The sequence below is a fragment of the Puma concolor genome, chromosome B2 (genome assembly GCF_028749965.1).
Source record: "Puma concolor isolate L17-30 chromosome B2, mPumCon1.1.hap2, whole genome shotgun sequence".
In the NCBI taxonomy this organism is placed as follows: domain Eukaryota; kingdom Metazoa; phylum Chordata; class Mammalia; order Carnivora; family Felidae; genus Puma; species Puma concolor.
The window spans coordinates 102,761,026-102,782,504 of record NC_141671.1 but is presented as its reverse complement, the minus strand read 5'-3'; the positions used below and the strand labels follow the sequence as shown (position 1 = coordinate 102,782,504).

General features: G+C 38.6%; 1 protein-coding gene across 2 annotated transcripts in view; it reads left to right on the top strand.

Annotated features, from left to right (window-relative positions):
- The window catches only part of LAMA4 (laminin subunit alpha 4), a 145,262-nt gene that overhangs the window by 103,656 nt on the left and 20,127 nt on the right, over positions 1–21,479 (top strand). For both annotated transcript variants that reach the window (XM_025925625.2, XM_025925623.2), the window contains exons 18-28: positions 2,676–2,815; positions 5,465–5,641; positions 6,288–6,433; positions 6,745–6,907; positions 8,191–8,324; positions 9,932–10,103; positions 14,554–14,685; positions 16,259–16,401; positions 17,967–18,105; positions 18,756–18,893; positions 20,521–20,654. In XM_025925625.2, coding sequence (XP_025781410.1) covers positions 2,676–2,815; positions 5,465–5,641; positions 6,288–6,433; positions 6,745–6,907; positions 8,191–8,324; positions 9,932–10,103; positions 14,554–14,685; positions 16,259–16,401; positions 17,967–18,105; positions 18,756–18,893; positions 20,521–20,654 — 1,618 coding nt within the window. The remainder of the gene's footprint in view (positions 1–2,675; positions 2,816–5,464; positions 5,642–6,287; positions 6,434–6,744; positions 6,908–8,190; positions 8,325–9,931; positions 10,104–14,553; positions 14,686–16,258; positions 16,402–17,966; positions 18,106–18,755; positions 18,894–20,520; positions 20,655–21,479) is intronic.

Below are 21,479 nucleotides of genomic sequence, written 5' to 3'. Positions count from 1 at the left end.
GATTCTGTGTCTCCCTCTCTCTGCCCCTTCCCCACTCATGCACTGTCTCTCTCTGTCTCTCAAAAATGAATAAACGTTAAAAAAATTTTTTTAATAAATAAACATTAAGAAGAACCATCTGTTAGCCAGCTTGAATACAGATTTATAGCAATGATAATGAAATATTCTGATATCTCCCTAATTTGTTTAGTTACCCATAGATTAAAATCACATATTACTACATTTATTCTATCTCTTCTGCCTCTTAAATATCAATGTCTTTGTCATGACTAGAACTTTCGGTTCCCCAGCATGGCTTTGCAGAACATAATACCTTCACTTCCATCTGAGTTAAGAAACAACTTTACTAATCCACATATGAGCCGCCTGTCACTAGAAATTTTATTCCGGGTGACAAATATCCATTTCCATCACAGGAAGATAACTCTTTTATGTTCATCTTTTAAGTATATATCTGTGAATTTCTCCATGTAACCCCTCACTTAATTACTTTTAGAACTTGATCGCTAAAAGATTTGCCTACATGACATCCAACATTTGCATTTATAAAGATAGGGCCAAAGGAATATTTACTAAATCTGTGTTAAGTTTTTTTCCTCCTTCTTCAGTCCAATCCATGATTCCAGTAATCCAGAACTAGCATTAACTGAAATTGTTTCAGGCCTCCGTGTTTTCCTCAAACAGCATCTTGTGGTTCAAAGCAAAGTAAATGAAAGAGCATATCACAGTATAAGAGACCTTATAAAGACTCTAATAAAAGGTGACTCCCTTTCTCTGACAAAATTGAGGACAGGGAAACCCTGTTTTACATACATTTCCATACTCAAAATTTAATGTACTACAATAAATATACTTTATTACCTGTAATTTTTAAAGACTATTATACCACAAAATGGCTATTGTAGTCAGTAATCCAAACAACAAATATTTACCTCTGTATTAATCAATACGATAACGTAAGTAAATTGCTATTATTTTACTTAATATGATAAAGATATTAATTGATATCATATTAATTATTATCATATTAATTATTAATTAATTGATTAATTATTATCATACTGATAATATGATATATTATTTACTTAATATGATAGAGAAGCACCTTACTTCCCAAATAGAGAAAAGAAACACCCTTGGTCCTCACTGACATATTCTCCTGAATCTGAATGTAGTTTGGTTCTAGTAAGAAGCTCACTCTTTTCCAGCTCTTAATGCTCAATGACCATGGCCCTGCTCTTAGCTGGCAAACACCCAAAAGATGTTCATTCTCTAGTACAGTGGTTCTCAAACTTTCATATGCTTCAGAATCACCTGGTCCTCACTCCCAGGGTTTCTAATTCAGCAGGTTTGCGTTGGAGCCAAAGAATTTGCATTTCTAACAGGTTCCTTGATGATGCCGATGCTGGTCGTCTGGGGAGCACACACTGAGAACCACTGGTCGAGTTCATGAAACCTTAGGAAAAGTTGTGTTTTAGGCTTCTCTCATCAAGCTGTATGCATATAATTTGTTCTCTTTTCGATGTGTATGTCATTCCTTAAAAAATAAATAAATAAATAACCTACACAGTTAGTGTGATGTCCTTGTACCATCCCTCTTCTGGGCCCATAGACTCGGAAGACTCAATTTATCATTATTATTATTATTATTATTGATGATTAATTATTTTAACCGCTGTTTTAGCGAAATCACTATATAGAATAATCTTGCCCACCCTCACCTTGGCACGACTGCCACTTTTCTGGGTGCTACCTTGTTCCTTCCATCTAGCTCCACTTCCTCTTGGACCAGTGCAGCGGCAGTGTGATGTGTGAACAGGCATCCTGGGGGATAGCCTCTTCCACCTCCTTGTGCCCAGCATTCCTTGCGACCTGTTGTATCAGTTCAATTAGAAATGCAAGCAGAGGGGCGCCTGGGTGGCTCAGTCAGTTAAGTGTCCGACTCTTGATCTCATAGTTCATGGGTCCAACTCCTGCACTGGGCTCGGGCTGGTAGCGCAGAACCTGCTTGGGATTCTCTCTCTCCCTCTCTCTCTGCCCCTCCCCTGCTCAGGTGCACACACACTCTCTCTCTCTCAAATAAATAAGTGAACTTAAAAAAAGAAAAAGAAATACAAGCAGAACCTGTGCTGTATAGCGTGCTGTATAGTGAAAGGAACACCTGTATATTTGTCATGGATCCTGCCCTTTAGAAATGCACGTTATAGGGGCGCCCGGGTGGCTCAGTCAGTTAAGCATCCGACTTCGGCTCAGGTCATGATCTCGCAGTTTGTGAGTTCGAGCCCCGCATCGGGCTCTGTGCTGACAGCTTGCTCACAGCCTGGAGCCTGCTTCAGATTCTGTCTCCCTTTCTCTCTGTCCCTCCCCCGCTCACACTCTGTCTGTCTCTCCCAAAACTAAATAAGCATTAAAAAAAAAACTTAGAAATGTAAGTTATAAGTCAGCCTACTTTCCATATAATTTTTAGACCGATATATGTTATAAATGCCACAAAGTAGTAATCGCTTATGCGCTGGGCTTAATTATTCGTTTTGCAGGATTGCAAATAATTTCTTATAGTTCTAACAGAGGTAACCATGTGTTTGTTGTCTCTTCACCTGATACCTTAAATATAGTTAATATTGGTTGATATAGTTGAGCTATTTCCTCAAGTGGTTAATTTTTATTAACTGCAGTAAGAAATTTGACAGAGGTTGTCCCTCAGCTCCTGGATCAGCTTCGCACCGTAGAACAGAAGCGGCCTGCAAGCAACGTTTCTGCCAGCATCCAGAGGATCCGGGAGCTTATTGCTCAGACCAGAAGCGTCGCCAGCAAGGTAACAGTGAAAGGCATCTTTGTCAGTCAGTCGGGGATAGTGAGAACATGAAACTGAACTGCCAGTCTCAAGGCAGCTTCCAGAGCCCAGAAACTTCCTACTGTATTGCCCAGCTCAGTAGTTCTAAGCTGCATCTGGATCTGTTCATTTGAATTGCATGAGGAGCTTTAAAAACTAAACCAATTCCTGGTCCCAACCTCAGAGCAATGCATCAGGCTCTCTAGAGGATGGGCTCAGCACCTGTATTTTTCAAAAACTTCCCAGTGATTCTTATGTGTAGCCAAGATTAAGGGCCACAGAGTTAACTAGTCAACAAAGCTCATAGAGCAAAAGAAATCGAGTGAAACCAACCCCAATAGAAGACTCAATGTATTGTTGTTACTATTATTAATTATTTTAACAGCTGTCTTAGTGCAATCACTGTATAGAAAAATCTTGCCCATCTACCTCTGCAAGGAATTCTCAGGTAAAACACTGATGATATGAAGCCTTTACTGACCTCCCCCCACAGGCTTCCCTGGGGAATCACAGACCACATAAACTGGACAATCGCAACGAAGACCCTGCCCCGAGATGCTTGCACAGAGGCAAAGAGGCAGCATCCTAATTAGAGCTGGTGTGGGAAGGCACATGCCCTGACACGGCCGTCAGCATTTTCAGTGTGGCAAGCGGGGCTTTTTTTTTGGCCCTCTTTCTCATTTGTGTTTTATTAATGTATAGACCAGTATCATTTTTACAGCCAAATTATATGGTTTTATTTTCTCAATTGCGAATTGGCCTGATCAGACCATTGGCCCCTAAGTGCTGACAGAAAGGAGTACTGGAAATCAATTATTTTGTAATAGAGGAGATTAGTTTTGGTCAATATATCCAACTTTTGAATGATATATGATAATTGGTCCCACCCCACAAATCGCCTTTTTTAGGTTCCTTGGAGAACCTTTGAAGAAAAGGTGATGGTGAAGAAATGGCATTTCCAAAGCTAGGTTTCTGTGATGGCTTTCTGGTAATTTTGTTTAAATGGGGAAGAAGTTGGGGGCCTTAATCACCTAAAACCATTTTCTAAAGAGGCTTGGCAATGCCTTGGGGAGCCCAGTTGGCTCTTCAAAGTGAGACAATTTCTGTGCAGACGTATTTCCTTCTCAGACTCAATTTTGACAAAAAAAATTTTAATCCCATAAACTGATTGTTTATCAAGATGGTTGATTTGTATTCAACTAGCAACATAGGACAGCTGTACTGCAAGCACTTGGGAATATCATCTTGAACTTATTGAACATCACTATTAACCAAATCAATATTAAATAATGGATATAAATACATCTAATTATTCAGAAATATTTGTATGACATGGTTAAAAAAGGCCATCCACTTCTGAATACTCAGAAAATCACCCTGAACCAGTTCAGCTTTTCCTATTGGGCCTCTCCGTAGATTTCATCCACTGAATTATGCTTTGTTGTGATGCCTTTCTGAGGATCGTTATAAGAAATATCTTAACGAACTCATTATTACAGGAATGATAATGATAGAGCCGGGAGCTCAAAGTACTTTAGAGATATTATCTTATTTCATTCAGCAAAATTTTTGTCCTCACTTTACAGTTGAAGAGACTGCAGGTTAAGTGACTTGCTCGTGATTACATAGCTAGTAAGTGGCAGAGCCAGGTTTCAAGATCCCGTTTGAGACTTCAAATCTGGGGGCTCCTGGGTGGCTTAGTCAGTTAAGCGTCCGACTTCAGCTCAGGTCACAATCTCGCGGTCCGTGAGTTCAAGCCCCGCATTGGGCTCTGTGCTGACCGCTCAGAGCCTGGAGCCTGTTTCAGATTCTGTGTCTCCCTCTCTCTCTGACCCTCCCCCGTTCATGCTCTCTCTCTGTCTCAAAAATAAATAAACGTTAAAAAAAAAAATTAAAAAAAAAAAAAAGACTTCAAATCTGGGTGTAGACCCCTCCCAACTGTCCAGATGTGATCAAGTATGTTCCTCTTATGAAGCCCCTGAGGAGAAAGTCTTAGCCATGTTGGTACCCAAGATTAATTATACTTCTCCTGATCAATTAATTGTTAATGTTATGGGCCTTGCGAACAGCATAACTGACCAGGTATCCCATCAAGCTCTTTAGTTCACCCCAACCAAGTATGTAGTTCATTGTGGAAGTCGTATTTATTCTCGCCTTGGATCTGCTTTGTCACTTTCTTTGGCTCCCTTCCCTTCACCCCACTTTAAATTTAAACAACTATATTATAATCTGCCTCAACTCCTTTCTCCCACAAGGTGAGGACATAAGGGAACAAGGGCCAGGAGGGGAGTAGGGCTCAGAGAGCCCATAGGAGCTGAGGGAAGCCTGTTGGGAACCATGAGAGAGAGCTATGCCTATTTCTGCAGGGTATTTTTTTTTTTTCCTTCAACATTTTTATTTATTTTTGGGACAGAGAGAGACAGAGCATGAACGGGGGAGGGGCAGAGAGAGAGGGAGACACAGAATCGGAAACAGGCTCCAGGCTCCGAGCCACCAGCCCAGAGCCTGACGCGGGGCTCAAACTCACGGACCTCGAGATCGTGACCTGGCTGAAGTCGGACGCTCAACCGACTGCGCCACCCAGGCGCCCCTCTGCAGGGTATTTTTAACAGAATAATTGTGTAACTCCAGATCCAAGTCTCCATGATGTTCGATGGCCAGTCAGCAGTGGAGGTACACCCCAAAACCAGTATGGATGACTTAAAGACCTTCACGTCCCTGAGCCTGTACATGAAGCCTCCTCCCGTGAAGCAGCCAGAACTGGCGGGGGCTGCAGACCGGTTTATCCTGTACCTCGGAAGCAAACACGTAAGAGCACGACGTCTTAAAAGAGAGAACACAGTTAAAAGGAAAGATAGGTGCTCTTCTCTTGCCTTCAAACCAAAACTACCTATGCAAACAAATTGAATTCCCATTCTGGTGACTCACAAAATAGAGCTCACTCTAATGCCAAGACTAGAGTAGTGATTTAAAGACAAGGAATTCCTTCCCTCTGTGGGATAGTTCAGGGGCTGCTTCATTACCAGCTCCACACTGCTAACTGAACGCAGCATTTCAAAGACTTTCCCAACACAGAGGCCTGCCGTGTTTGATGCTGCACCTGCTCGAAGATGCACAGCAATAGGTATTGGCAGGCTGCGTTTTGTCCCTGGGTTAACCAGACACGATTAGCACACTCCCGGAAGGCATCAAATGTCCACAGGCCTGCAGTTGCCTGCTTGCCTGTCCAGGATGCCCTCGGACAAACACAGGGGGGCAGCAGACTCAAGTAGCCACAGGAGGCTGGAAAGGAAGAGGCACCGGCCAACCTAGCAGCAACCTTGTAATAACTCAGGCCAGACGTGCCTTGTATACAGCCAAGCATTTGAACTGCTGACTGTCCTTTAAAGAAATGAAAACAAAATATGATATTCCTTCATACGAATTTTACTTACGTGACTTCTTGATGTTGCAGGCCAAAAAAGAATACATGGGTCTTGCAATCAAAAATGATAACCTGGTGTACATTTACAATTTGGGAACTAAGGATGTGGAGATTCCCCTGGACTCCAAACCCGTCAGTTCCTGGCCTGCTTACTTCAGCATTGTCAAGATTGAAAGGTAAAGTGAAGCCACAGCCCAGGGCTTACATGCAAATTTCATTAAGAAATCTATCGAACGTGCACGAACACAACGTGTGTGGAAAACAAAAGATTAGGGAAACAATAGTCATTGTTTCTAAATAGCAATCAATATTAGAAGTTTTTGTCTTTTTTCCTCTTTCTATTGGTTGTTGACATTCTGTAAATGCATATGCATGTGACAAAATCAAATCACCAATTCTGCGATGAGGGAACATTAGCATTTTGATATTCAAAAAAACATATTTTCTACAAACGATCTGGCTAATAAAATGTGAAATTCTTTTACAGGGTAGGAAAACACGGAAAGGTGTTTTTAACAGTCCCAAGTCTAAGTAGCACTGCAGAGGAAAAGTTTATTAAAAAGGGAGAATTCGCAGGAGATGACTCCTTGCTGGATCTGGACCCCGAGGACACCGTGTTTTATGTTGGTGGAGTGCCTCCAAACTTCAAGGTAAGCTATCCAGCTATATTTGGAGTTATTAACAATCTATAATGATTGTTTTTAAAAATTCATAAAGTGGGGGTAGGCTGGAAATCTTGATACTTCTTTTTTTTTTTGATGTTTCAAGTTTTTGTTTAAATTCTAGTTAACATATAGTGTAATATTAGTCTCAGGAGTAGAAGTCAGTGATTTATCCCTTACGTATAACACCCAGTGCTCCTCCCAGCAAGTGCCCTCCTTAATACCCATCATCCGTCTAGCCCATCCCCCCACCTGGAAGTCTTGATATTTTAAGAAAGAACTTAGCTCAATGGGTGGTAAAATTCTGATCTAGAAATCTGTTATATAAATCTGGTCTCTACTACCCATATTTTCATAGCGTCAAATCCTTTCAAACTATAGATAGCTAACATTCATTTCATTCTGATAACAGGCGTATATGATTAATAATACCCCCACCCACTACTACAGAGTGTGTGTACCTTGTGGATTTGTACCTAGCCTTCAGGTTCACAGATCACAGGTTCAACTCAGTTATCTCAACAAATATAGACATGAAATAAAATGCTTGAGATGAGGGAAGGGATGGAACTAGGGGGGCGGGAGATATGAGATCTGGCGAAGGGAAGAAAAATCAAAGGCCCAGCCAGATAGGGAGTTGATGTAGGATTTCAATTCCAGGGCTATGACATACTGGTTATAGACACATTACCGAACATCTCTAAGAATTACTTTCCTTCTGTTTGTATCAGAACAGGAATATCTACCTCACAGAGCTGCTGTAAGAATTGATTTTGGTCATGAATTCACTGCTCAGTGTGTGACTGATACGTAGTATATACTCAGCAAATCCCATCCTCTCTGTTAAGATATGCACAGCTGAGGGGTGCCTGGGTGGCTCAGTCAGTTGAGCGTCCAACTTCAGCTTAGGTCGTGATCTCACGGTTCGTGGGTTCAAACCCCTTGTCAGGCTCTGTGCTGACAACTCAGAGCCTGGAGCCTGCTTCAGATTCCGTGTCTCCCTCTCTCTCTGTCCCTCCCCGCTCACTGTCTGTCTCTCTCTGTCTCTCAAAAATGAATAAACATTAAAAAAATTAAAATGAAAAAAATAAAAAAGATATGCACAACTGAAAAATCACTGTTTATCTAAATTATTGGCACAGAGTAGACACAGGTACGGAAAGATATTTTATCAATGGGTTGTTCCCCTTGACCTGCTGTTTCATTACCTGTTCTGTATCGTCTGCGTGACATATGATCACAGGGTAGTTGATTTGCTTTGTCTTGCACAGCTCCCTGCAAGCTTAAACCTGCCTGGCTTCGTCGGCTGCCTGGAATTGGCCACTTTGAATAATGATGTGATCAGCTTGTACAACTTCAAGCGCATCTACAACATGGATCCCTCCAAGTCAGTGCCCTGTGCCAGGTAAGAAAGTGTTAAGTGTACTGAAGCCTTTGATGGCCACATGAGGGCAGCAAGTGAGACAAACATGGAACAATATCCAGGTTCTCAATGTTTTCTTTGGGGAAACTAGTTTTGAAACTGCGTAATAGTCATGCCCACAAAAATCATTTCAGTTCTTCCCTACCACCGAGGAGCATGCGCAATTATGAAAAGTCGTAAACAATTTGTTTGCAGCTTTGATTTAGGACTCCAGAGACTGGAATTACACTAGAAACTTCTGTTGTCTTAGCACATAGGGTGGAAAAGAAATCCATTGAAAACAATTCATGTAGGATAAAGATGTGATATATATTCATCTATAGAAGTGTATATAATGGAATATGATCCAGCCATAAAAAAGAATGAGATCTTAACATTTGCCACAAAGTGGATGGAGCTAGAGTATATTATACTAAGCAAAATGAGGAGCACCTGGGTGGCTCAGTGGATTAAGCATCCAACTCTTGATTTAGGCGCAGGTCATGATCTCAGGGTTCATGAGACTGAGCCCTGCATCAGGCTCTGCACTGATAGGCTCTCTTCCTCTCTCTGCCCCTCCCCCACTCACACACTCTCTTTCTCTCTCTCTCTCTCTCTCAAAATAAATAAACTTAAAAAAGAAAGAAAGAAAACAGGTGAGCATAGGGGAATGGAAAGAAAAATAAAATAAGCTAAAAACGGAAAGGGAGGCAAACCAGAAAACAGACTCTTAACTATAGAGAACAAATTGAGGGTTGCTGGAGGATAGTGGGTGGGGGGATGGGCTAAATGGGTGTTGGGCATTAAGGAGGGTACTTGTGATGAGCACTGGGTGTTACGTGTAAGTGATGAATCACTAAATTCTACTCCTGAAGCTAAAAATATAAAAAAAATAAAATGATTCATTTAACTTACCTATAAATACTTCTCTATGTCTCCCATGCAAACGTCGGGACTTCATTTATTTTTTTCAAGTTTTTTACTTAAATTCCAGTTAGTTAACATACAGTGTAATATCAGTCTCAGGTGTAGAATTTAGTGATTCATCACTCACATACAACATCGAGCACTCATCACAATAAGTGCCCTCCTTAATCCCTCTCATGCCCCATTGAACCCATCCCCCTGCCCACCTCCCCTCCAGCAATGCTCAGTTTGTTCTCTATAGTTTTTTTTTTTAATTTTTTTTAACGTTTATTTATTTTTGAGACAGAGAGAGACAGAGCATGAACGGGGGAGGATCATAGAGAGAGGGAGACACAGAATCTGAAACAGGCTCCAGGCTCTGAGTGGTCAGCACAGAGCCCGACGCGGGGCTCGAGCTCACGGACCTCGAGATCATGACCTGAGCCAAAGTCGGCCGCTTAACCGACTGAGCCACCCAGGCGCCCCTGTTCTCTATAGTTAAGAGTCTCTTTTCTGGCTTGCTTCTCTCTTTCTCCCCTGCCCTCCTCCCCCCGCCCATGTTCATCTGTTTTATGTCTTAAATTCCACATTTTTAAATACTGTAAGGCCCATGGAAGATGTCATGACAATGGGTTCAAAGGGCCACACCTGAAAAGCGTAATACAAATGGTCGTGTTCCTCTGATCCTTGCGTTTTTATTTCAGAGACAAACTGGCCTTCACTCAGAGTCGGGCTGCCAGCTATTTCTTCGATGGCTCCAGTTATGCCGTGGTGAGGGATATCACAAGGAGAGGGAAGTTCGGTCAGGTGACTCGCTTTGACATAGAAGTTCGAACGCCAGCTGACAACGGCCTCGTGCTCCTGATGGTCAATGGGGTGAGAAAAATAAAAGTCCTTTATCTTCTCCTTCATTGCCTTTACTTTCTGCTCTGTATATTCCTAGGAACCTGCCCAGGTTGAGTGTGTCATGCCACCAAGCTGAAGGTTTAGTTTAGAAAGTAAAATTGGATTTCTTTTTCTTTAGGGAAGTGATGCCAGAAGTAGGTAAAAGCAGCCCTGAGATGCATTTCCATGCACTACATTTTGGGTTGTATATTAAATATAGCCCCCTTTAATAAACTGGGGGATTTTGCAGAAAGTCAGCACCAAGATCCAGGTGAATAGTGTGTCTGCAGAAGTTTAGCACTGGCTTTACATTATATGCCTTAATCAATAAAAGTAAATAAATAAAATTGCATGCTTACTATAAATATATAGCATTTCTTTATTAACGATATACATGAAAGTATGTAATGATGTATGTTATTAATGATTATTATTAATAATAATCCATATTATTGTGGATATATATTCAAAATGAGGAATAAAGACAGTTTCTATAAAGATAAAATAGTGAATGAAAATAAACACAATTTTAAAATAAAGATGAAATAAAATAAAATTGTGTTCTGTTTGTTAACGATACAAATATTATTGTTAATGGCAGTGTTAATAAAAACAATATAATTAGATATGCTTATGTATTTTTGAAAGTCTCATTAATTCTTTGAGATAGAGTGACTCAAAAGTCTTGTCCTAAGTCCAATTTATTTCAATACTAAGTTTAATTGGATGTCAAAACTGAACAAGATACCTCAAAAATAAAAATATAAGATGTGTGTCATTGGCTATGCTTACTAAATCATGACACCATTTTTGAATCTCCTTCACTAATTGGCAAAAGCTGTCTTTGAATTTGGCTGGTACATTTCCATCTTTCCTGATGCCAATTCTTGCTAGCTAATCAGATCTTGCATCATTTTGTAAACTCAAACCAAAGAGTTTAAGACTATTAAAATCTTTAATTGAAAGATTTGTACACAAGTTAGAAATTTCTTTTTAAAACTATTTCAATAGTGCAGATATGAGAGTTTTTATAGGTGGTACACATATTGTTTTCATCAACAAATTCACTTAACAACAGAAAACTTGGGGGGCACCTGGGTGGTTCAGTCAATTAAACATCCAGTTCTTGATTTTGGCTCAGTCATGATCTCACAGTTTATGAGATCAAGCTCCTCATCAGGCTCCGAGCTGACAGCATGGAGCCTGCTTGATATTCTCTCTTGCTCTCTCTCTCTCTGCCCCTTCCTCACTCGCACTCTCTCACTCTCTCTCAAAATAAACAAATAAACTTAAAAAAATAGAAAAATTTCCAAATATGTTTTTTAAAAATCATCTCTCCAGAGTGCAACTTTCTTCAAAAATGTTACTTTCTCTTCAGAAATCTGTTGCATTCCTATATACTAACAATGAAGCAGCAGAAAGAGAAATTAAGAAAACAATCTCATTTACAATTGAATCAAAAATAATAAAATATCTAGGAATAAACTTGACCAAAGAGGTGAACAACCTGTGCTCTAAAAACTGTAAAACATTTATGAAAGAAATTGAAGACAACACAATGAAATGGGAAGACGTTCCATGCTCCTGGATAGGAAGAACAAATATTGTTAAACTGTCTATACTGCTCAAAGCAATCTACATATTTAATGTAATCCCTAGCAAAATACCAACAGCATTTTTCACAGAACTAGAACAAACAATCCTAATATTTGTATGGAACCAGAAAATGCCCTGAATAGCCAAAGCAATCTTGAAAAGGAAAAGCGAACCTGGAGGCATCACAATTCCAGACTTCAAGTTATATTACAAAGCTGCATTGATCAAGATAGTATCCCACGATTATATGGTCAATCAATCTCAACAAAGGAGAAATGAATATACAATGGGAATAAGACAGTCTCTCCAACAAATGATGTTGGGGAAACTGGACAGCTACATGCAAAAGAATGAAACTGGACCACTTTCTTTCACCATACACAAAAATAAACTCAAATTGGATTAATGACCTAAATGTGAGACCTGAAACCATAAAAATTCGAGAAGATAGCGAAAGTGGTAATGTCTCTGACATCCTCCATAGCAACATTTTTCTAGATGTGTTTTGTTTCCTGAGGCAAGGGAAATAAAAGCAAAAATAAACATTGGGACTACATTAACATAAAAAGCTTCTGCACAACAAAGGAAAAAATCAATAAAACTAAAAGGCAACCTATGGAATGGGAGAAGATATTTGCAAACGACAGATCTTATAAAGGGTTAGTATCCAAAATATGTAAAGAACTGATACAACTCAACACCTGAAAAACAAGTAATCTAATTAAAAAACAGGCAGAAGACACGAATAGACATTTCTCCAAAGATGACATCCAGATGGCCAAAAACACATGAAAAGATGCTCAATGTCACTCATCATCAGGGAAGTGCAAACCAAAACTACAGTGAGAAAAAAAAAAACTACAAAATATCACCTCCCACCCATCAGAATGACTAAAATTAAAAACACAAGAAACAATAAGTGTTGGCAAAGATGTGGAGAAAAAGGAATCCTATTTGGTGGGAATGCAAGCTGGTGCAGCCACTGTGGAAAACAGTATGGAGGTTCCTCAAAAAAATTAAAAATAGAACTACCCTATGATCCAGTAATCACACTACTGGGTATTTACCCAAAAAATACAAAAACATGAATTCAAAGGGATATATGCACCCCTATGTTTATGGTAGCATTATTTACAATAGCCAGATTATGGAAGTGGCCCAAGTGTCCATCGAGAGGTGCATGGATAAAGATGTGGTTTATAGATACAATGGAATAAAATTCAACCTTAAAAAAGAATGAAGGCTTGTCATTTGCAGCGACATGGATGGAGCTAGAGAGTATAATGCTAAGCAAAATAAGTTAGAGAAAGACAGATACCATATGATCTCATTCTTATGTGGAATTCAAGAAATAAAACAAATGAGCAAAGGAAAAAAGAGAGAGACAGAGAGAGAGAGAGAGAAACCAGGAAACAGACTCTTAACTATAAAGAACAAACTGAGAGAGGAGGTGGGTGGCAGGATGGGTGATGAGGATCAAGGAGTGCGCTTGTGATGAGCACCGAGTGATGTATAGAATTGTTGAATCACTATATTGTATGCCTGAAACAATATAATAGTGTTTGTTAACTACCCTGGAATTAAAATTAAAACTTCATAAATAACAAACATTTCCAAAAGCCACATTCTCATGCATTGTTATAATATTCCTCCCTTGAAATTACAGATAAAGTATTTTTTAAGTAACTAGTAAATTTCATACCACTGAAAGACATTTGTCATCAGAAATGAAGGTCAACACATCTAGAATAATTCATTTTATAAAGAAAATGATTTGCAAGAAGTAATCTGCAAACATCTGTGTCTCAAAAATATTTTCACATCACTGCATCCCCATAAAAAACCATTGTGGTTATTCTATTATTTAAGTCTTCTCACATGTAAATCCATGTACCAAGGCACACATAACCTGCAATAAACTGCAATAGGCTAAAAGCAAAGAAATGGGTGAGGGGCCACCGCCAGCCTTCAAGTGTAAATCTCTACTCTCAAAGCCTCACATACCCTGTGAAGTCCATGAAAATCTGTCCAAAGGACAAAATGAAGGTCCAGATCGATCCATGTATTAAATACTAAAAGTTAATTTTTTCCCTCTATTTTAGAGTTTAAAATGAGCATAAACGGAATTTGAAATATTTTCTTTCTTTCCCCCAATGGATTGTTTCCCACATCCCAGAAGTATACAAACCCCACTCAGGAGATCACTTTCTGACAAATAGACACTTTACCATAATACCTTAATTTTCAAATCCATTCAATTCTTCTGTATATAAGCTTCCAAAACAAGAAAGCCTGACCAGTAAATTATATGAGTGATACAGAATTATTTTTAGGGCCCAAGTGCGTAATAATTTCATATTTGTTTACATAAATCCAGTGTTTCCAAATAATACAGAAATGTCCTTCTTTTTCTTATATCTGTATTTGCTGACAATTTTTTAAGATTTTTTACAGCAAACCTTGGGATTATTTTTCAGTATTACCAATTTTTCTCTTAAAATGCAATGCAATTACATTTGCTGGCCTGTTACAATTGCTGAAAGTTTCCAAGATTTTTAAAAAGTCAATAAGGTAAACTTAAATTTGCATTAATCTGTAAAGCGAGTAAGAAACAGGATATGGTTGTTTCAAATTATGTATAATATTAACTCTTTAGCATATTAACATGAGACATTACTGCTGATATGGATGGAGTTGCGATTTTAATTTCATGGTACGAATGTCATTAGACTTCCTTAGTTTTCAGTTTCAATGATAAATATTAGTGTTACTTCTCAAATTCAGCTAAATCTACACTTTTATAACAGCAGATGCCCACATCTTATTAACTTCTTTCTCTCCACAGAGTATGTTCTTCAGCTTGGAAATGCGCAACGGTTACCTACATGTGTTCTATGACTTTGGATTTAGCAACGGCCCTGTGCGTCTTGAGGACACGTTGAAGAAAGCTCAAATTAATGATGCCAAATACCATGAGGTACAATCATTGCAATCTGTGTTGTTTATTTTGTTTTGTTTTGTTTGTACTTAGACCTATTGATCTAATCAGAGGATCAAATGACATAGGTGGGAAAGTAATTAAACCGAGCACCTTCACATCTAAAGTTGTTTCGTCGAAGGGCCCCAACCACACAACTCCAGGGTGACATTTGCTTTAAAAGAGTGAATGTTTTAGTCATATCCATGTTTCTAATAAAAGAGTCACTGAAAGATTCATTTTAATTGCTTCATTGACCAAAAGGCTCTTCTTAACGTTCAGTGTCTTGATTACAATGGCACCCCCCATAGAATTCTTTTATACCTTTGTCGAAAATGCCAGAGTGTGGATGCAAAGGCCACTTTTAAATTTATCCTTTGAGCACTACTAAATGTAAAAAGAGTAGGTAGTAAGCAAATAGAGAATTTCCTTGTAAACCATTTATCCAGAACTTAGAAAACACTAACACGGATTTCCTTATAAAGAGAGCCCACAAGGAATACTTACTCCTTAGTCTTGAAACAGTTATACAGTGTACTGATAATATACTTCATCTATTTTCATTAGCAACTACTCTAAATCTACAATTGAGTAAAATGTATAAAGACATATCTTTTAAGTTGAACCAAAATGCAGAGAGTAGGAGGTGGTATTTCTCTTTTCAGTTCAAAGTCCATGGCTTTCATGAGGATGGTTTACGATAGAGGAATTTTTTTTTTTAATGTTTATTTATTTTTGAGACAGGGATTGACAGAGTATGAACGGGGGAGGGTCAGAGAGAGAGGGAGACACAGAATCTGAAACAGGCTCCAGGCTCTGAGCTGCCAGCACAGAGCCCGACGCGGGGCTCGAACTCACAGACTGCCAGATCATGCCCTGAGCCGAAGTCGGATGCTTAACCGACTGAACCACCCAGGCGCCCCATACGATAGAGGAATATTTAAACTATTTCTCTGGCTAGCATTTTTGCAGATTCATTAAATCTTTTCACAATGTCATACACAAAAAAAAAGGTACCCGGTAACATACACTTTAGGGTCCAAAAGGTAGCTGTTAATAGTTTTTTCCTGAATCCCCTCAAAGGAGCAAAAGACAACACCTGGTCTCATGACAAAAGTATTTTTTGATCTAGCTTCTTCTTCATATGGAAACCTTTCTCCAGAAAATGTGAATTTCTGGTTATTTAAGTAAGACTTCCATATCTGTAAGAAAGAAAAATCTATTCCCCGTTTTGTGAACAAACAAGCATGAGAACATGGAGTCCCAGCTGTTATAATCAGAATAATTAAAACATAGTAGTCTTCAAAAAGCTGATTATTTTTTAATGTTTTTATTTGTTTACTTAGAGAGAGCATACACATGAGCAGGGGGAGGGATGGAGAGAGGAGAGAGAGAGAATCCTAAGCAGGCCCCATGCCATCAGTGTGGAGCCCCAGCACAATCCCATGAACCATGAGATCACGACCTGACCGAAACCAAGAGTCAGACACTTGACCTACTGAGCCACCCAGGCACCCCCAAAAAGTTCCTTATTAAATAATGATCAGGACCTACTATATATTATTCCTCCTAGATCTCAATCATTTACCACAATGATAAGAAAATGATTTTGGTGGTTGACAGACGACATGTCAAGAGCATGGACAATGAAAAGATGAAAATACCTTTTACAGACATATACATTGGAGGGGCTCCCCCAGAAATTTTACAATCCAGGTAAGGTGGGGTTTTTTTGTTAAGTAGTTATTGTTTCTAACAATGTACTGGGCTGAGTATTCAACATCCAGAAGAGGTCTAGTAAAACTTTTAAAGCACTCCCACTTGCTACTTCTACACACATGCACAGGCACATGCACACACATTCATGCACCCTCATGACCTTCTTAAATTAACATCTTCTAGATGTGATCTACAGGTTTCTTTAATTATTGTATTACTCTTACAACATAGTCTAAAGCAATATGTCTCATCTGCAGGAAGAAAGGCAGAGCATCTGTCCCTTTACTTTTGTTTTAGTCTTAAACCTCTTTGAACTCTCAAATAGCATCTGAGGATATGGAAATTTTTAAGCTTATCCAAGAGGTTATGAATCATGTATCATTACAATTTTACTCTCATGTATTTAAAAATTTAACTATCTCTTATTACAACCAAGTCATAGCATCAGACGCCCTTGAGACTGAGTGGCAACTTTAGAATATTCCAGTCCAATCATTCTCAATGCTGGCTCTCATTAGAATAACCTGGAGAACTTTTATGAACACTCTAGCTTGTGACCACTCTCCAGAAATTCTAATTGGTGTGGGATAAGGCCCCAACCTCAAGCTTCCTTTACAAATTAAATACCCTCTTAGCCCCTTCAGCCATGCCACATGGGACTTTTAACCATTGTGGTTGCCATTATACATCCACTAATCTGTTAGTACGGTCCTCTATTCGTGATCTTGATGGAGCAAAATGTGTTAGGGCTATTACTCTTTAGTTTGGCCAGTGTTCATCTAAAATACATTGAAGCCATTGTAATTTGGTTAAAACTAGCTTCATAGTCATTCAATATTTAATAATATGTTAGGTATTAGGATTACAGTGTTGATCAAAATGCCATCCCTGATCTCAATGATAAAGGATTTCTTACTAGCCTATTAATCCAAAGCCTAACATTCACTAAGACATTTCTCTAGCCTTAGCTGATTGCATTGCAAAATAGCCAAGAAGATGAGTTCATGACCCAAGTGGATTAATGGAAGACTGAATACCTGGGTTCAAATCCTAACTTACCTCTTGTGACATTAAAAAAAACCAAAAACAAAAACAAAAACTTGATGTTTCTTGTGACATTAAAAAACAAAAACAAAAACTTGATGTTTCTTAGTTTCATTTAATAGGTTAAGCCATGTGAAGTTGCCAAGAGTTGACCATTTTTTACCTAAAATATGTCCATTTTTTACGGTTCAACCTATTAATCATCTACAAAAGGGATATAATAGCATTTCCTTCTATCTCAATGAATTTTTATAAATATGGAATGAGCTAATGTAAGTTAAAGGATCTTGAAAATTATAAAAAGGTAAACAAATTGGCTTGATGAAGAATAAAGCCATTCTATAAACAAAGATTAGATATTACTACGTGCTTATGGAAGAAGCCATGAGAATATGAACAATTAGAAAGCTATTAAAGTGAGTATAAATAAAATCAAATTTCATATCCCACATGTGCAGGGTAACATCACCATCATCATCATCATCATCATATCAGTGAAGACTAATTTTCTTTTTCAGGACCCTCAAAGCACACCTTCCCCTAGATATCAACTTCAGAGGATGCATGAAGGGTTTCCAGTTCCAAAAGAAAGATTTCAATTTATTAGAGCAGACGGAAACCCTGGGAGTTGGTTATGGATGCCCAGAAGACTCTCTCGTAAGTACCAAGCAAAAGCTTTTTATTAAATAGACACACACACACACACACACACACACACACACACACACACACACACATCTTTTTTAATAATGAAAAATAAACAGACACAAAACTTATCATTCTCAAAAGCTGAAAAAGCTCTTTTCAGCTTCTCTGTGATTGTAGGTACATCTTGGGCTCCTTTCTGCCACCAGCAAAAAGAAGAATCATTAAGCTAGAAAGGCTTGTGGGAATTCCTCTATGACTTGTCCATTTGCTTCAGTTTTCAATGGGCTTCCAAAGCCCAGAGAGGCTGTGTAGGCATCTTTTCTCACTCAGGGTGGAGGATGTGCAGAAGCTGAAACCCCATCACACAGAAGGATGGTTAACATGTCTAAATTCCAGTATAATCCAGAAGTTAAAACATAAAATATTAATACTTCTCTGTTCTTGGATTGACTACAGAACACTTGAGCTCACCTTCTAAAGGTATTTCAAAAATAAAATAGGCAGAGGTTTAGTGACCCCAAGACCCAACTTATTTATCTCTGAAAAGGTCATCACCAACATATACACTAATGGGCATGGACTTTGGTGTGTGGAAAATTGACATTTTAAGCACTTGATAATTATCTCAAACCCTATATTCACTTTTTTTGGCCACACAGATATCTCGCAGGGCATATTTCAGTGGACAGAGTTTCATTGCTTCCATTCAGAAAATATCTTTCTTCGATGGCTTTGAAGGAGGTTTCAATTTCCGAACGTTACAGCCAAATGGGTTACTATTTTATTATGCCTCAGGGGTACGTATTTGTTTTTCCCTACAGGAACTTCCTTCTGATACTTGTTTTGTCTGTTAACAGTACTATTTATGCACTTTAAAAGTGAATTGCAATTCAAATTAATTTTGACTGACATGAACACGCATAGAATGCTGCATTTCAGACACTTTATAATTATATATAGTGCATATCAGAAGTTCTGAACCTAGGATTTATAGAGCCACCCCTCAGGAGCTTATGGAGAAAGTTCAGTGCGTCTATCGACCTAGGTCAGAAAAACTTAAGATTTTTTTAAAATTTATTTTCTCAAACTAAAATTTAGCATTTTCTTCAATTACAAATGTTGGCAACAAACCACAGTAGTATTTGCAGAACCTGTTACTTTATCATTAATAGAAATAACAGGTATTTTTCATTTCACATTATAGTTCTCACAGATATCTCAAAATGTCATTTTTGGCCATTGCTACTTTTAAATTACGGTAGTTATTAGATCTGCTGATAGATTTTATAATTTAATGCTTTAATAAAGAAGTGCATGTATTACTATATCACAGATTTATTGTTTTAATATTTTGAAACTGTATCACAATGTAATTGGTTTCCTTTGTATTCCTAGATGTTTTGTTTGATGCATTTTAAAATGTTATTTTTGAAGGGGCCTGTGTGTATCACCAAGCTGTCAAAAGAGTCCATAGCACAAAAAAATGTTAAAAAAAAACAAACCTTTGTGTATATATACAATTATGCATGTGATTTAATTTGTAAAATTAAATTCTTAGACTGGCTATAGAACACTTGAGCTCACATTCTCAAGTTATTATTTCAAAAATAAGATAAGCAGAGGTTTAGTGGCCTCACGACCCAAGTGATTTATCTCTGAAAAGGTCATCACCAACATATACACTGATGGAGCAGGTCACAATATAATTTATAAAAGCAGCTTTTACTTTTCATACTTATTTTTTTATATTGAATTGAATTTAAATCCCAAAGCACTTTGTAGGACCTCCCCCACACAACCTGCTTCACATTACCATGACTAGTTAAATAACACTTTCTGTCCACAAAAAGTAGTTATGTTGAAGGCTGTCCCTTCAACTGTAGAGGCCAATGCCCACATAAGGGAAGAGAAACAAGATTATCAATTTGCCAATATTTTAAACAATCAATAAGCCCATTCAGAAAAAGAAATGGTAACTTCTGCTCTTTTTTATTTCTCTTCTGCCTCTGTAGAGGAAAAGTAAAACATTTAAAAAGCCAAACTGGCAAATTACCCCTTGCCTGGTCATCTAGCTACATCCCCAGGGAGACTCAAGTATTGCTTTTCCCAGAGGGAGACTGAAGACAGAATAGCAATGTCTGAGTTAGGGAGTTAACGAACACTGGGACAACTCTCAGCATGACAAAACACCAGAAATCTTCCATTCAGGATACAGGAGGCTCCTTTCTCCATTGAAATGCGCCTGATTTTATAGACGACACCAATATAAGCAACAGAGTGTTCTGTTGTTTTCATAGAAATTATTTGACAAACTTCCCACTCGTCGTGTGTTCCTTTAAGCAATACCACGAAGTAGAAGTTGAAAACGTGTCCGTCATCTGGATCTCTGGCCTCCCTGCTTAAAAACCTGTGCTTGAATTTCAGTCAGATGTGTTCTCCATTTCGTTGGACAACGGCACTGTGGTCATGGATGTAAAGGGGATCAAGGTGCAGTCGGCAGATAAGCAGTACCATGACGGGCTGTCCCACTTCGTCATTACCTCTGTCTCACCCACAAGGTACAGCCCCTCACTTTATACTCTTCCCACCAGATGGTTTTATTTATTTTATTTGCATGATTCTCTTGAATGACCACTATGAATAATAGCCTATTTTATTGCTTTTCTAGAAGAAAAATGGTAGAAGGAACAACATAATGTTATTTTAAAAGGAAGTTGCTGTTAATTTTCAAGAGATGCCAAATAAACCACTATATAATTACTTCACAAGAATATAAGGGTTTTTTTTCCACTGAAACCACAGGCTACAGACGTTCTTGGGGGAAGTACCTACACATAGTACTTCCTGAATGGATTTCAGTGTTTTGCACATAGAAGGAGATCAGAAAGCATTGATTTCATTTGGATTTTAATTAAACAATTGAGGGGAGCCTGGATGGCTCAGTCAGGGAAGCGTCAGACTCTTGATTTCAGCTCAGGTCACAATCTCATGGTTCATGAGTTCAAGCTCCACATTGGGCTCCACGCTGACAGTGCAGAGCTTGCTTGGGATTATCTCTGCCTCTCTCTGTCCATGCCTCTCTCTATCTCAATAATAAATAAATAAACATTAAAAAAATAATAGAAGCAAGAAAGCAAGAAAGGGAAAGAGAAAGAAAGAACTTTACATTTATGGCCATATTTTGAAAGCTCTAACTTTAGTTTTTAAATGTGTAATACTGGGGGCGCCTGGGTGGCGCAGTCGGTTAAGCGTCCGACTTCAGCCAGGTCACGATCTCGCGGTCCGTGAGTTCGAGCCCCGCGTCAGGCTCTGGGCTGATGGCTCAGAGCCTGGAGCCTGTTTCCGATTCTGTGTCTCCCTCTCTCTCTGCCCCTCCCCCGTTC